Raw genomic sequence first — 16118 nt, forward strand, 5'->3', positions numbered from 1 at the left:
ATGGATGTTAAAAGTGCATTTCTTAATGGAGTTACAAATGAAGAGGTTTACGTTAATCAGCCTCCAGGGTTTGAGGATCCAAAGTTCCCAAACCATGTTTATAAACTCAAAAAGGCTTTGTACGGCCTGAAGCAAACACCATGTGCTTGGTATGAAAGGCTGACCAGCTTTCTGCTAACTAGAAACTATGTCAGAGGAAAAGCTGACACAACCTTATTCATTAAGAAAAAGGGTAAAGATACCCTGTTGGCATAAATATATGTTGATGATATTATTTTCGGTGCTACTAATGAGTCAATGTGCAAGGAATTTAGCAAGCAGATGCAAACTGAGTTTGAGATGTCAATGATGGGAGAACTCAACTTCTTCCTTGGACTTCAAATCAAGCAAGGCAAGAATGGCATCTTCATTAGCCAGACTAAGTATACCAAGGAGATATTGAAGAAATTTGATATGGAAAATTGTAAGCCAATATCTACCCCAATGGGTACTGACACTGTGCTTTGTGCTGATGAAAAAGGTAAGTCAGTAGACAGCAAATTATATCGAGGTATGATAGGCTCTCTACTCTATCTTACGGCAAGTAGGCCAGATATACAATACTCAGTATGTTACTGTGTAAGATATCAACCTGACCCTAAGGAATCTCATTACATAGTTGTAAAAAGAATCCTTAGATATTTGCAAAGCTCAGTGAATGCAGGTTTATGGTATCCCAACACGAACGATTTCACACTCGTTGGATACACCGACACTGACTATGGACGAGACAAGCTTGAGCGGAAAAGCACCTCAAGAGGATGTCATTTCCTTGGAAGCTGTCTAGTGTCTTGGTTCAGTAAGAAGCAGTCGTCAGTTGCCCTGTTAACAACTGAAGCTGAGTACATTGCTGCTGGAAGCTGTGCTGCATAAGTCCTATGGATCAAGCAACAGTTGGATGATTATGGAGTTCAAACGAAAACAATTGAAGTCAAATGTGACAACAAAAGTGCCATTGACTTATCAAAGAATCCAATCCAACACAACAGGATGAAGCATGTCAGCATTAGGCATCACTTCATGAGAGATCATGTACTCAAATGTGAGATCAAGCTGACCTATGTTCCAACAGATGAACAACTTGTAGATATCTTCACGAAGCCATTGGCTCGTGAGCAGTTCAACATACTAAGGGAGCTATCAGTATGTTTAATCCTCTTCAATAAGTTTCTAAGTGAAATAAATATTGAGTGATTCAAATATGCCGAGTGATTATTGCATGTTGAGTAACTGTCATATGCGGAGTAAACATGAATGCTATGAAATCACTACTTGCTGAGTTGTTATACATGTTGAGTGATTGCTAAGTTACTACGCATGCTGACTACCCCTTCTATGCTAAACTATGCACTCAGAACTCCAAACGTTTAGTATCTTAGATGCTGAGTAAAACAACTTGCGAAATTAATACTTGCACGCGTATTTAAGTAGCCACCTAGGATGACGTAAGCATAATGATTAGAAAACCATGCGCCGAATGTGTCATTAATGTCAGAATTAAATGTCGTTGATTGATTCAAAAATGAACCGCCATTCTGACTTATCAGATCAACACGCACCGACTATAAATAGTGGACGATTTCCCACTAATCCCTCTTTACGCTTGAAAAATTTTGCACTCGATCTCTCTCTCTCTCAAACTCCTAAATCTCTGCATTTCTTAAGAATCCCTCAAGAACACCATGTCAAACGATTCCCAGAACATCTCCGGTGAGCATTACGATGACAACCGCTCTGACATTAATCCTTCTTCTCCAGCTGAGCAGGAGTATCACGAGACTTCCTATGAATCTCAGGAACAAACCCATGGTCAGCTTGACCAACCTATGGACGAGGTCAGCATCCTCGGTGAGAACCCCCAAACTGACCAATGTACCCCTTCTAAGAAGAAAAAGGGGAAGAAAAACAAGAAACCCAGGGAAAGAAAATTCTTACCAGTCTTTAGCAGTGTTAAGAACCTCAACGTCTTCCATTCTCGATGGTTTTCCAGGAGCTTCATCGAAGAAGAAAAACCCTTCTGTGATTGGATTTCAAAGAATGGATGGACCACCCTCTTCTCTCTCCCTGGCACAACCTACCCACAATTAGTAAAGGAATTCTACGCGAATCTGAAGGTTGCTGACGATGACGACGACTATCTGGTCACTAAGGTTAAGAATAAGGAGATCACCATCACCCCCTCTTACCTTGCTATCCTACTAAAACTTAAAGCAGAAGGTGCAGAACTGTGATGCACAAATGATTATAAACGGGTTGAGTACAAAGCCGAGTTCTGTAAACCCAAAAACCACAAAGGTGAAATCTCCAGTACCAATTTGGGTCAGCCTCAAAGACAGGCACATTACATCCTGACCAACTATATCTTCCCCAAGGTCAACGCCACCTCCTCAGCCTCAAACTTTGAACACTGCTTCATCTGGCACATGCTGAACTACAAGCAACTCAACATGCCCGTCTTTATCATTGGGGCTTTTCAACGCAGCACCGGGATCCTCATGATGGGCTCTCTCATCACCAGAATTCTTCAGGATCACCAGGTCAGCTTAAAAGAGGAAATCGATGTAGAGGGAACTGAGATCACCTTAGCAATCCTGTTCGGGTTATCTCACAGCCTACCTTTCAAATCCAAGAAAGGAAATGAAGCTATGGTTGAAGAAGCACCGGTTGAGAAAACTGTGGTTGAAGAAGCACCAGCTGAACAACCTAGGAAGAACAAGAAGAGGAAAGATGACCCATCCTCAACACCACAAGCCAAAGATATTAACAAGGCTGTAAAGAAGATCAGGGTGGTGGTTGGTAAGAAGAAAGCTGCACTTACTAAGTCAGTGCAAAAGAAACCTGAGTCAGTTGAGAAAAAGAAGAGAGATGACCCTAAAGAAGAAAGTGAGGAGACTCTCGAGCAACCCCTAAAGAGGAAGAAGACCTCTGGGATGACACCTTTGGAAGCTGCCCCCTTGACTTTGTCATCACCAAGGATTCTCACTTCCTGCGAGCTCAGGAGATCGACCTCAAAAAGACACCTTGTGATCAAGAGGAAGAACAAGGTTGTACTGAGGAACAGGCCAACACTAATAAGTCGAAATCTGCTGAGCCTCACAGCTGCTGCTGAGTAAGCTGATGAGCAAGGAGCTGAGTCTCCAATGAAGGACAAGGTTGTTGAGAACCTTTATGCTGACTTCGGACTCAACTCTTCTCCTGAGTCCCCAGAACCTATTTCTACTGTCCCTTCTCCTCCAACCAAAAATAACAAAGAAAGCACTGAAAAATGGTTCAAGCGGAAGGCACATAAGCCTAACTTCATAGACATCCTGGATGATGCTCCGCTAAGGGACCCTATCACTGACCTAACTGGGCTTGAATTCAACTTCTTCACCACCATTACTGATCCCACTCCAAAAGCTCTTACGGGTCAAACTTCTGCCGACACCGCTGCTCCACCTTCAACTGAGCAAGTGCTCGAAGTTCCAGCTGCTCAACACACCGGGTTAGCAAAGGAAAATCCTCCTGCTAAAGACAGTTCTGAGTTGCCTCAACCTCAAGTTTCAACTCAACTTCAGACTGACCCTGAGCAGGTAACTAATACTGCTGAGCAAACACTTCCATCTTCTACTGAGCAATTAGTAAGCCATTCAGTTCCTGATGCTGGCCTCAATAACAAGGATGCAGCTGCTGATCAAGCTAGCACCTCTACTTCTGGGCAGCACCAAAATACTCCACCATCTGCTGCTAACCAGAAAACGGCCCTTGAGACTTCACAAATTCATGCTGAAGATGATCCCTACAACTTTTTGGATGCCTCTGAGTCAGGCCGTAGAATCATCCATTCAGCTCATGCACTTATCCAAGAGATCAATCAGTCTCAAGCCACTGCTACTGGGTTCACTCTTGCTGAGCCAACTCAACTTTCATCCATCACGCAACTTTTGACCGAACTCAAAGGTCTTAAGGAGCTGATGAGTGTTATGACTTCTTTGGTCTCTTAGAAGCCCAAGCAGGAATTCATGGTTAAGCTGGTGGAACTTCAGTTGATGATGGTAAATCACATAAACTCAATTGAAGGGAAAATCAATGCCCTATCTGCCGTGAACGCATCATCCGCAACTTCTGCTGAAGTCACTCAACATTTCACCCAGCTGACCGCTGAGCTAACCGGAGCTCGTGAACTTATCTCCTCCACTTCTCAATGCCCCATCGAACAAATTGGTGAGGCTATACGCCTACTCAACCTGAGCAAAGAAGAAATGGACACTGACTAGGTAAAGACCAATGACATTCTGCACTGCACCCGATCAACTCTTGCGCATGTTCGGCACATCAACGCTCAGCGTCATATGTATGATGCCTCGATGCTCAGGATGTACTATCAGTCATATGCTAGGATGACCGACTCCATTACTTAGATTGGGAAGTCACTTGAGTTTTTACTCAGTATACTCAGCGCTCACATTAAAATCCCCATATCAAGTATGGCAGATGGCATCCAGGTCTTTACGGGTCTTAAAGAAAGTACGAGTCAAATACAACAGTACTCAACCATACTGACTCGTGCTGTTCAAAAGGGGCAATTCTATGCTTCTGCCCCTCAGCATGGTGATGCTGGCAAAACGGGGGAGAAAGACCAGCCAGCTGACGGAACTCAACGTCAAACTTAGCAGAAGCCTCCTGGCTCAACTTCTGATGTCCCGGGGAACCAAACTCAGCAACAAAGAACAGCCAAGCCCAAAGCCAAAGCTAACCAAGTTCAAGCCAACATCAAGAAATAGAACTAGCAATAGTCTTAGCTTGCAACTTGTATTTTGTATCTGGCATGTTTCTTTGTTAAGCTGACTATCTATATACAAGCATCTATTCTACAAACTGTCTTTATATATGTGATGCTTATATGCTGTGTTTTCTATGTGGTGACCTTTCTTATATAACTACTCATTGAACATAAACTAAAATCTTGTGAACATAGAAATTAAACAAGTAAAAATACTCAGCGCACTTCAACTCTGATACCTAAACTTACCCAAGTATCAAAACTGAGTAAAGGAAAAATGTTCCAAGTATTGACCTACTTTTGAAGCTGATCTTAGACTCATCTCGATTAAATCTTAGAAGGTTTAGAATTGAACTAAGTCAGTGGATCCAAGCCTTAGTTTCTCTTGATTAGATCTTAGAAGGTCTAGAGTTAAACTAAGTCAGTAGATCCAACCCTTACGGGTGAGTATTTTCAGAAGAATAGAAAAGGTCAACTATCATGGGGGAGCTCAACACTGAGTTCCTTACTAAATACTTTTGCCAACATCAAAATGGGGGAGTTTGTTGAAACACCTTTCCACATGATTTTGATTTGAAAAAATTATTTAAGTTAATCCCATGATTAAACAATTAAATTTAAGTGCTTTGATTTAATTGTACTAATGAGTTTGTTCAATGTTGAGTAAGTTAAGTAACAAGAACAGGAACTAAGAATCCATAAGAGAAAGATAAGACAAAGTCAGCAAAAGCAAGTCACACAGCAGAAGTTGAGTAGAATGCAACTCAGCCCTGCGAAAGAAATGTCTTCTTCAGAAAAGCTTGAAGGCAAAGCCACTGAGTCAAGCTGAGTAGTCATTAGGTCAGCATCAATAATCCGTCAACTTGGAAGACAAGGTCTGGCAAGTCTCTGAAACAAATCAGAAGCCTCAGAAATCTGTCTTGAAGATCTTTTCGAGAAGCATGGACCATTTGATAAATTACTAAAAGACAAACCTGGCACAAGAAGACAAACCTGGCGCAAGAAGACGAATCTGGCAACCTTGGCTCCTGGAAAAACAAAAGACAGGATTGGCCTACAGCTCTGAAAGTTGACCAAGTGGTGACGAAAGGAGACTGTTTCCCCACAACAGCTATGTCGAAATTCAAATCATTGGCGCCCCAAGATCACTATATAAAGGCCAATTCATCACTTGGATAACACACAATATACAGACAGAAAAAGCAAATCTTCATTAAGTCAAAATCCAAAATAGAATCTGTTTAAAAAGAAAAAGCAAGCTCTTACACCAAACTCCAATCATTGTGTAAAAGTCTAGATTGATTCAGTCATCTAAAGTGTTCTTTGTTGTATTAAGAACAATTCTTGTATCATTTGTAAAAGGTTAGAAAGGTGAAACTGAGTACTCGATTATAGTACTTAGTGGTAGAGAGAAGCTGAGTACTCGGTTATAGTATTCAATGGTAGATAGGATTGAGTAGACGAATAGAGGATGGTACTCTTGCATACTCAATTGCTATTGTAAAAGGTTTGTGCTCTACCTTTAAAGAGCTCAGTAGAGGATTGAAAAGCTCGGAAGGATTCCGGGGACTAGACGTAGGCGGAGAGGCCGAACCAGAATAAGTCTGCTGAGTAACTTCTAACCCTTTCTCTTGATATATATATGTATGTGCTGCTTGCTTAAAATTACTCAGTAAATAATCTGTATAAGCTGAAGCTGAGTAATCTGAGTGCTGAGTTGAAAACTGACTTAAGTGCTACTTCCCAACTCATAACTGAAACAGCTCTAGTCAGTTTCTGATTACAGCTGTCTCACCCAACACTCAGCCTTGCTGACCTAAAACTGAGTTAAATTATCAAACATTAAATTAAGTCAGCATTATTAAGCGAAAAAATTATATTAGTTCCTAACCCCCCTTTGGAACTAATCCTATTACGTTACACGGGACGAACAGAATCATCCCATTCAAAAAGAAACTCTTCACTACTTCAAAAACATCTTGACCCACAATGTCCCAAAAATACTGAAAGCAAATGCCAGTGAACCCATTAGGACCAGGAGAGCTAGAACCATCCATTGCAAAAACTACCTTACGAACTTCTGAATAATCCGGACAGCGAACCAATGAATCATTATCAGCGTCTGACACTAGTCACAACACCACCTAATAGACCAACTCAAAATTACTCGGACCATACGAGAATAATTCTAAATTTCTTTAATAGTTAATAAATTCGAGCCAACTAATTAATTATCATTCTAAAGTGCAATACTTGATTCATTTTCGAAAACTATGATATCAAACTAATTCAATGCAACTAGATATGTGGAAATATATATTATTTTTCGTTTGACTTAATTAAATTATATTCATGACTTCAAATTATAATTGCTCCCACTATTTTTATCAAATTAAAAAAACCTTAATATAAATACTTTAGTGGGTTAGGATCACATAAAATTTGATACACTGATCATATAAATCCATTCATAGAACTATAATATGATAATTAACAAATTATATGGCATCAATATTGGGTCATTGAGAATTGCATTAACACGACTAACTAGCTTGGTTGGAGATGAAAAACTATCTTCAGTCATGTAGAAAAGGTGCAACTCCTTTCTTGTCATCCAAAATAAATTCTTACAAGCTTTTGGAACAACACTTCCTTCAGTTTGTAGTACCATTCTAAGCAATTCTCTCCTATGCTTCTCAATTATCCTAGCCACTTGTTCTTCTGCCTTTTGTTCGGTTATGGTCCCGTTACTATGTAAAACTCTTAGTGATACACTATTCAACTTGCCTGCGTCCATATCCGTTTGCAGATAAATATTAAAGAAACAAATAAATTAATAAAATAAAAAGAATACATGCCATTTAATGATAGATTATTAGTATTATAGAATTTATCGTGTAAGTGGTTAGTTAGCTCTACCTGAGAAGTAACACGATCATTCGTAAATCTACCGAGCATACTTATATGCATGTGTAGGGTTTGGTATTCTTCACTTCTCACAACCTCCTTAGACATTTTACCCAAAAAGTAAAGCGGTATGAGAACTATAGCTCCAAATGATATTGAATCACACCCGTTTGTTATGTATTCATCAATTATTGGGACTATATTGTACCTTACGTACTCCGACTCCTTCAACATTGCATTAAGAATGACAATCCACTGAAAATACAAACATTTAAGTCAAATTGGATAATTATATTCTAATATTGTTAGATGAAAAATGATTAGTAGAATTATTGAGGTGATTACAATTTCAATTAGGTGGTTTTTGATGCATCTTCCTTGATATTTTTTAGCCTTCTCTGCATCGTCAGTTACTAAGTCATAGATTGCATAAAATAGTATCCCAACTTCCTTTGACATGAACTCGTCGGGTGTATGTTGATCCCATCTAAAATCCATTTCAATATACATATTACTTATTCTTATAGAGAGATAGGGAATGACAGTTGATATCAAACGATGAATTTATATAAAAAGAGCAGACCAACCCATTATGAATTTGGGTAGGTTCACACTAAAAAAACAAATCTTAAACCTAATTCACATAAATGCACCATATAATTGTATATTTTTTAATAATAATAATTAAAAGTTATACTTAGAAAATAAGGATGAATTATATATATAACCCCTCAACTTTAAAAACCAACATTATAGCTTTGAGTAAAGTCTAAAAGAAAATCACTATGCTTTCATGTTTTGTCAAATTGGTACTTTGCAAAAAAAAAAAAAAAAAAATCTCCAAATTTGAATTGAGATTTTCGTTTTTCTAAAAACGAGGATGGTTTAATGAACGTTAACGACCTCAAATTTTAAGAATCAAGGTTGTTTAGTAACATATTTAATATGAAACCAAAGTTTTTATTTTTCAAAATCATCACTTTTGTAGTTTTTTCTCTCTAAACATTCATATTCTCTCTCCTCACCAAACAACACTTAAATGACGTCAATTTAAAAAGTTGAAGAATTAAAGTTTTGTAAAATATCATAAGTCTTTGAATTTTTTAAATTTTAAGGTCATTGTTTTTAGTAAAGTGAAAAATATCAGTCATCTCCTAGTCATAATGGAAAACCTCAGTCCACATTGAACATAAAAAAATTATGAATACCAGTTTGAGAAAACGTGTAAACCTAAGGATTTTTTGGACTTTATCCTGTAGCTTTTGAACATTGCACTATACTAGCCTAATGACTCCATTTTAGCATTGATCAAGATTACTATAAGAAAATCATTGACTAATTCAGATTACCATTCCAATACCAGGTATAAACCATTATAGAAATGATATTCTAAATAACTTTAATTTTTGAATTTTTTTAGATCATTTAAGTGTTGTTTGGTTAGGAGAGGGAAATGATTGTTTAAAGAGAGAAAGTTTCAAAAATGCTAATTTAGAAAATCGAAAAATGGTAGTTACATAAAAAATGTGGTTCTAAATAACTCTAATTCTTAGATTTGCCGTGAGTCATTTTTACTTAGTAAAAAAAAAAGGAAATATAAATATATACCTTTGAATCAAGTTGACTAGATTGATCAGTTCTTCCATAGAACCACGAAATTCAAAGAAATCATCAACGACAGTTGTAAGAATTGTATGTTGAGTCCAAGCCAATCTAGCATCACTGAATTCTGGTTCGAAAAGATTAGTTGCAACCGCAAAGTAGATAAGTTCAAGCCTTTGCCTTGCATACTTCAACTTATCAAGCTTATATTTCTTTTCCCACCTGACATTTCAAAATCATATTTTATATGAAAAAAAAACATTAAATTATATATATATAAAATGAAGCATTGATAATTACCTTGCAAGATAGGCAAGTTCTTTTTTAAACTCAATTTGGCGCTTATTGAAATCCTGCCTTGAATATACTAAGAGACTTCTCTTATCAACATTCACAAACCTATTTCATAATTGTAACTCATTTAACAGAAAAGCTTAAATCGATAGATAAAATTCAAAAATAGTTTTTTTTTAAAAATATTTTACCTCGAAGACGTTTTAAGGAGGGTAACATTCTCTGTATTATAATTTTTAATATAATTCCTATTTTCGATTCTTCTCAAATTTGCAAAAGGATGCTTTAAAATATAATCCACCTGAAAAAAATTAAAAAATTAGTTTAATTTCATTTTTATTTTTCTTAATCAATATGTAAATTATATAAAAAAACACACCTCATTTTGTAGACTTTTGTCTGAAATGGAACCATTAAGTAACTCATGTTTAAGATAAGAAGTTGTCCAATTATAAATCCTATCAAGAATAGGCTCATTCTGTGAAATGGTGAGTTGTGAAGCCTTGAATAATTCCAACACAGATTTGGTATCATTCATATGAAACAAGTTATCTTCTTCCTCAAAACTTTCCAACACATCTACAATTTTTACAAAAGGTAAAATCAGTGGCGGATCCATAAACGACAATAAGAAAAACACGAATGATGAGAAGAGATCTAGCAGTACCCGAAGAAACAACATATCCATTCATCCTCAGGAAACGAAAAGCCATGGCCCAACATGTAGGGTCTGCAAATATTTCATCGCTTCCCTGCAACCAACATCTATTGAACAACTAATTATTAATTAATCCAATTGAAGGAAACCTTATAAGATATAAGGTAATTGAAATAATTACCTATACATATCATCTAAAAACATTATCTTTTCTTTCTCCACATATCTATCAACTCCCAATTTTTCCAGTTCGTCAAGTATACAGAGACGAGAATAAATATCGAATGGATAAAGTGCAGGAACTGCAAGAAAAAAATAACATAATATTTTAAGATAATCAGAAAACCAATTTTCAACTTAAAGCTCGGTTAATAGAAAACTATTCATTTGACACATAAATATACCTTGTACAGACTCAATCCAACCCACACTATTTTTACATAGGGATTCAATCGGATTGGGTGAGGTTAAGGAAACTAATTTCATAACTCAACTTGACCCCGACTAATATATTTATATTTGAAAAATAAATTAAAACTAAATTATAGTTATGAATGGTAAAGATGCATCAAACTAAAATGTAGTCTAACTAATTCAACAAAATTAAACCAGCATAATCCTAAATAATAATGAAAAAGTCAAATACATATATAATGAGGATCGAGCTCGGTAGCTTGGGTTCTTGAGACAAATTTCAAGTCCAATTAATTTTATATGCGGACTTGAGAAGACCTAGGTTAAACATCAAATTTGTATGTCCAAATTCAACCTATGAAGTGCAGGTTTGGACGGATTAGACGGATCAACAAGTCCATAAACATGTCTATTTGCAACTAACTAATTTGTTAAATAAAAGTTTAATATGATAAAAAAACAATCAGGTTGAGATAAAAGTTCAAATTGAGTTAATCCGTCGAAATCAGAACGATAAGATATCTCAAGATACTTTTCTGTCATTATTAAATATATGATTACGTAGCAATTAAGGTTGGATTGAGTAATTAAAGGCCTCAAGTCCTTTAAGTTAGATCTCAAGTTCGAACCTTAACATACGCAGAAGAGTTTAATCAGGGGATGAACAGTTAATGGGGCTCTGACGAGTCTTGGACTGAGAAATTGGAAATTATAAAAGTATATGATTATGTTAAAATGGAAAATTGCCTGCATGTTTGAATTTGAGCATTAAAGAGTCTAAATATTGAAAACATTTGGGATCACGAAGATGAATAAGAGCAGCTGCAGTTGAAGCTGGTGAATTTAAGATTGATCCATTTTTCCTTTGATATTTCATTACTTCATCCCAATTATTTGACCCATTCAATCCTTCTGCCACGTATGCAAGCTTCCTTCCCTTTCCCTTCAAACTACAATTGGGGTTAGGGATATCAACGAACAAATAAATAAGGCTTAATAGGCAACAAACATTCTAAACTTGTAACTTCTTTTCACCAGGCCCCTCAACTTTCCAAAAACATCACATACAACCCCCTTACACACTTATGTTCGGTCAAAATATTGACCCGTGTAGAAAACGCGTTTGACTGTTGACCACGTCAATGCCACGTGTCATTTTTTTTTATTAAATTTTTCTATTGAGACCCCTACTCGGCGAGCAAGCCCATTTGTGATGTTTTCTACACGGGTCAATATTTTGACCGAACATAGGGATGTTTTCTACACGGGTCAATATATTCAAACGCGTTTTCTACATTGGTCAATATTTTGACCGAATATAGGGGTGTAAGGGGCTGTATGTGATGTTTTTGGAGAGTTGAGGGGGTTGAGAGGTTGTCCCCTAAGTTAAGGGAGTCATGTGAAAAAAAGTTACAAGTTTAAGAGGTTGGATACCTATTAAGCCAATAAATAATTTGATGTGGCAATATAGAATCATAGAATAAGAAAATAAATAATACCTTATAGTTTCCAAATCTCTGTGACGTAGCATGGAGTCCAATAATGATTTGTCTAAAGATAGACTCAAACCCATTTTGTTGGCGGATTCAATCATAGTTGGGAATATTATATTAAATCCAGTTGGAGAGTATTGATGGATGTCTCCGGCTGCCCATATGTTTGACCCGATAAAATCTATACCTGAAGATAACCACCCACAATTTTACTTTGGGTCATCCAAAAACATAAAATACAAAACTCATTAATTAAGCTATTAAAATTACATAAATTTATCTTAATAATTTCAATTTCAATTAATTTTATTTTTACGATATCAATTTTTTTTAAAGTTTGATTATTATTTAATTTTAATATACAATCTTTTTTTTTTTTTTTTTATCAAACAACAATGAATTAATGAGTCAAATTATGGTAAAATTGTAATAATGAAACAGAAACAGAAACAGAACTCGGTAATAAATTAAAAAATAAAGAGCAAGTGGATAAACGAGAAGAATGTACTAACACATGTGTCATTTTATTCGCTTGCCGTCGTATCCATTTGACTGAGTAAGAGTCATTTGATGTTAGAACCGATCGTATTTGAATAATTCTATCTCCAAATTCAGAGTCATCAACAGAACTAGAATCTTTTAAACATTAATCATATTTAAAATATTTAGAAAGTATTTGCTTCCGTCTTTAAGATGAGTGTTGTTTAGCGTTTCATTCAAAACCGCATGAAATATAATATTTGGTTAGATTTATATAACTGCAGTGTTTAACATTTTTAATGGAAACGGCAACGTTTTGGAGCATTTTACAAAAAAAAAAAAAAAAAACTCATTTTTGGAACTTTTCATGAACAGTTGTTTGTAATTATTTGTTATTGACAAAATATTCTTCTTATTTTCATAAAATATGTTTTTTTCTTTAAACTTATTTCTATTTCTATAACATAATTACCTTAAAAATAAGGTTTTGTTGCGTTCAATAAAAAAAATTATTTAGATTTATTTATTAATTTATTTATTAATTTTTATAATACATTTTTTATTTTATTATTTATTTATTGATTAATTTAAAACATGTCCATATTAGTCATTTTAAATACCAACCACAACAGTTCAATATAATTTTACCAAACACTCATAATTAAACAGTTAATAATAAACAACTAACAACAACCGCAAACAGCTAATAGTAACATTAACAACTGTTAACTAACAGCTGAACCAAACAAACTCTTAGTATGATATTAACACAATTAAAAAAAGAGAAAAGTATAACAACAAACCTTGTGGTTACATCTGTTTTTGATCAGTATCATTGTGGTTTAAAAATTTACAAATGGATACCTTGAGGTTCATTCCGTTAGCAAACACAGACCAAATTGATTAATGGTTTTAAAAGTAAAAAAAAAATAGTTAATTTTATACTTTTATTTATTTATTTTATAAATAAACGTCTTTGTCATCTAATTATCACAAACAAACTCCAAAATAAAAAATAAAAATCAATTATACCATCCACTCTGTTAGAACTAATTCAAATTTCAATAACATAAAACAAATAAAACTGAACAAAATCAATCCAAAAGAAAACGAAGAGATGAACAGAGTATATACCGCTATCAAATATAGAAGCAGAGAACACAGATGAGATGCAAATGGCTAAAAAAAACCAAAATTACCCAAAAAGAAACAAAAGGAAAAGGAAACAAAATGTCCCTAAAATTGACACTCGTAATTATTTTTAGCCCACAATCATCATCTGTAATTATGGTAACTCTGTGTGTTTGAGAAACGGATTAACAACGCAAATCATCTGTTGTGCTAATTTAAGATAGAGAGAAAAAATAGAATTAATGATTAATATTTTTAAATTTGAGAAAATATTTTGATTTTTTTATTGTTGAAAGGGAAACGTAAAATTACCTTTATGAATAAGTTGTTCTCCAACGTTCCATCTTTGAAGAGCAAGTATTGAGGCCAAAGTAGAAGATAAAGAATCTTTAATTAACAGAGGATGAGTGGAATCATTAGAGCATGATCCATCTGGCTGTTGATTTTCCATCACCCATTTCAGAGAACTTGGAAAAAGTGGTTTGCTTGCATACAAAGGTCGTATGATGAATCTGTCTGCTCCACTTTCTTTAACATCTCCTTCAATTTTATACTTGTTCTTGATACTTCTTTTTCTTCATCCTGTTACATAATAACATTAATTATATTCTATCTTCTAGGAATGCTCGAGGAACATTCATCCCGATCTTCCAAAACACAATCAGATCTTTTTGATGATATTTTTCACATACCTGTGTAACAACAATATTCTCCTGGACTCTTTGCTTTTGCTTCTGTCTGCATATATTTAACAATTTTATATACACATAATCAAATTTAAATCTAAACTAGTGAAAATTCAAATTCTAATAAGTATAAATCTACTGTAAGAGTGATATAAACATTATATATGGAAACAAAAGTAATTAATGGAGGAGCTGAAAAATGGAAGAAAGACCTGAAAAACTAGTGTTGGAGGGTTCGCATTGTTTTGGGAAGAATTTGGAAGTGGTAGAACAACCCAATATCATTTTTGTTGGGATACTGAGAGAAATAAAATAATGTTTAATTTTGAGGCAATTTGATGAATATATGGAGGAATTCCAACACGTGCTCAAAACATGAAATGTATAGCTTTATATGTTGAAGTGTCACATTCTAATTGGCCCACTACACTTGGACCATTATAGTAAAATTATCACTTAGTCTGTCGACAGATATGTCCTCTTTTAATAATCTGTGGTGTTTATAAAATTGAAAGGTTAACACGTTTAAATGGTTTTTTCTGGCAGTATTCTTTGCTGCAGTAATCGGCAAGCTTATTAATTTTAAGCTTTACGATGTTTAAATCTCCGTTCTAAAATTCTAATACGCTCAAATCTATTTGTGTATATATGATCATTAAGATTTATATGATCAAATGCGAAGTTTTTTTATGTATAATAATTGTTAGCGATATTTTTAAAAATATATTAATTTTCAATTTTGAACACGTGTGAATTTGATATGCGGATGTACTAAAGAAGTTAATTTCTAAATGATGATTAATGTTTAAGTGAATGAATTTTTCCATGAGATTGATATGAGAAGAGTTTATGATAACGGTCCATGGATGTTTGACAACAAGATCTGAATTGCATATCGAATGAATCAACATGAACTGTCAGCTGAGATTCCACTTTTTCACATAGATGCCTGGGTTCATATTTACAATCTTCTCCATGGATTCATGTCTAAACGGGTGGATCTGATTATTGAAAATCATGTAGGAAAATTTATCATCTCTGATCCCAATAACTTTCAAGGTATTTGGAGAGAGTATGTGAGAGTTTGTATCTCTATAGATGTCCGGAAACCGCTTATGAGGAGAATGAAGCTAAGACTGTTGGTCCCTAATAAGGTGAATCAGTTCTAGGTGTGTGAATAGAACTATTGGGTAATTTACGCCTTTAAAAACTTTTCTTATTCAAGTTAATAAACATAGATGGCAAATTCAATATCAGATGCAATTTCAGTCTACTGAGCTTTTCTGCAATTCAGTCTACTAAGATTGCTTCAGCTTCTGACAATTTCCAACTCAGAAGATGACTCTTTATCGGAGGTTCTAAAGTTATAAAATGTATGCACAGTTTAACGGGTGTTCATAGTGTTAATGTGTGAGATAAAGTTCAGAGAATAAAATAATTCAATAAAAGTGAAAGGTTGTAGAAGGGAAAGAAATACTCAGCATGATTTATATTGGTTCGACCTCTTACCTATGTCCAGTCGTCAGGATACCTTCTACTGAGCTTTAATCAACTAACGATCTCTTGCAAAGGTAGAGAACAAATCCTTTTATAGAATAGCCTAAGTATGAATAAAGTGTCTTCTTTCACTCAACACTCAACTAATTCACTCT

General features: G+C 34.9%; 1 protein-coding gene across 6 annotated transcripts; it reads right to left on the bottom strand.

The window, feature by feature from the left end:
* Window positions 1–7357: 7357 nt before the first annotated feature.
* LOC136227971 (ent-kaur-16-ene synthase, chloroplastic-like) lies at window positions 7358–14769 on the bottom strand. Of its 6 annotated transcripts, none has more exons than XR_010688354.1 (15): window positions 14679–14769; window positions 14473–14518; window positions 14093–14362; window positions 12176–12356; window positions 11424–11626; window positions 10444–10564; window positions 10272–10369; window positions 9984–10183; window positions 9796–9905; window positions 9611–9709; window positions 9317–9532; window positions 8054–8195; window positions 7917–7963; window positions 7721–7804; window positions 7358–7588 (listed from the first exon to the last, which is right to left on the bottom strand). XR_010688354.1 is itself a non-coding variant. In XM_066016770.1 (14 exons), exons 3-14 carry the CDS (start codon window positions 14229–14231, stop codon window positions 7580–7582), a joined length of 1761 nt encoding a protein of 586 aa, XP_065872842.1. In that variant the 5' UTR covers window positions 14232–14362; window positions 14473–14518; window positions 14679–14769; the 3' UTR covers window positions 7358–7579. The 6 variants fall into 6 exon arrangements, 3 of the variants coding, with proteins under 3 accessions (XP_065872842.1, XP_065872844.1, XP_065872843.1); XR_010688353.1 differs by having other exon boundaries at window positions 7721–7807; XR_010688355.1 differs by lacking the exon at window positions 8054–8195.
* Between the last annotated feature and the right edge of the window lie 1349 nt (window positions 14770–16118).

Source organism: Euphorbia lathyris, chromosome 4, assembly GCF_963576675.1.
Source record: "Euphorbia lathyris chromosome 4, ddEupLath1.1, whole genome shotgun sequence".
NCBI classification, from domain to species: domain Eukaryota; kingdom Viridiplantae; phylum Streptophyta; class Magnoliopsida; order Malpighiales; family Euphorbiaceae; genus Euphorbia; species Euphorbia lathyris.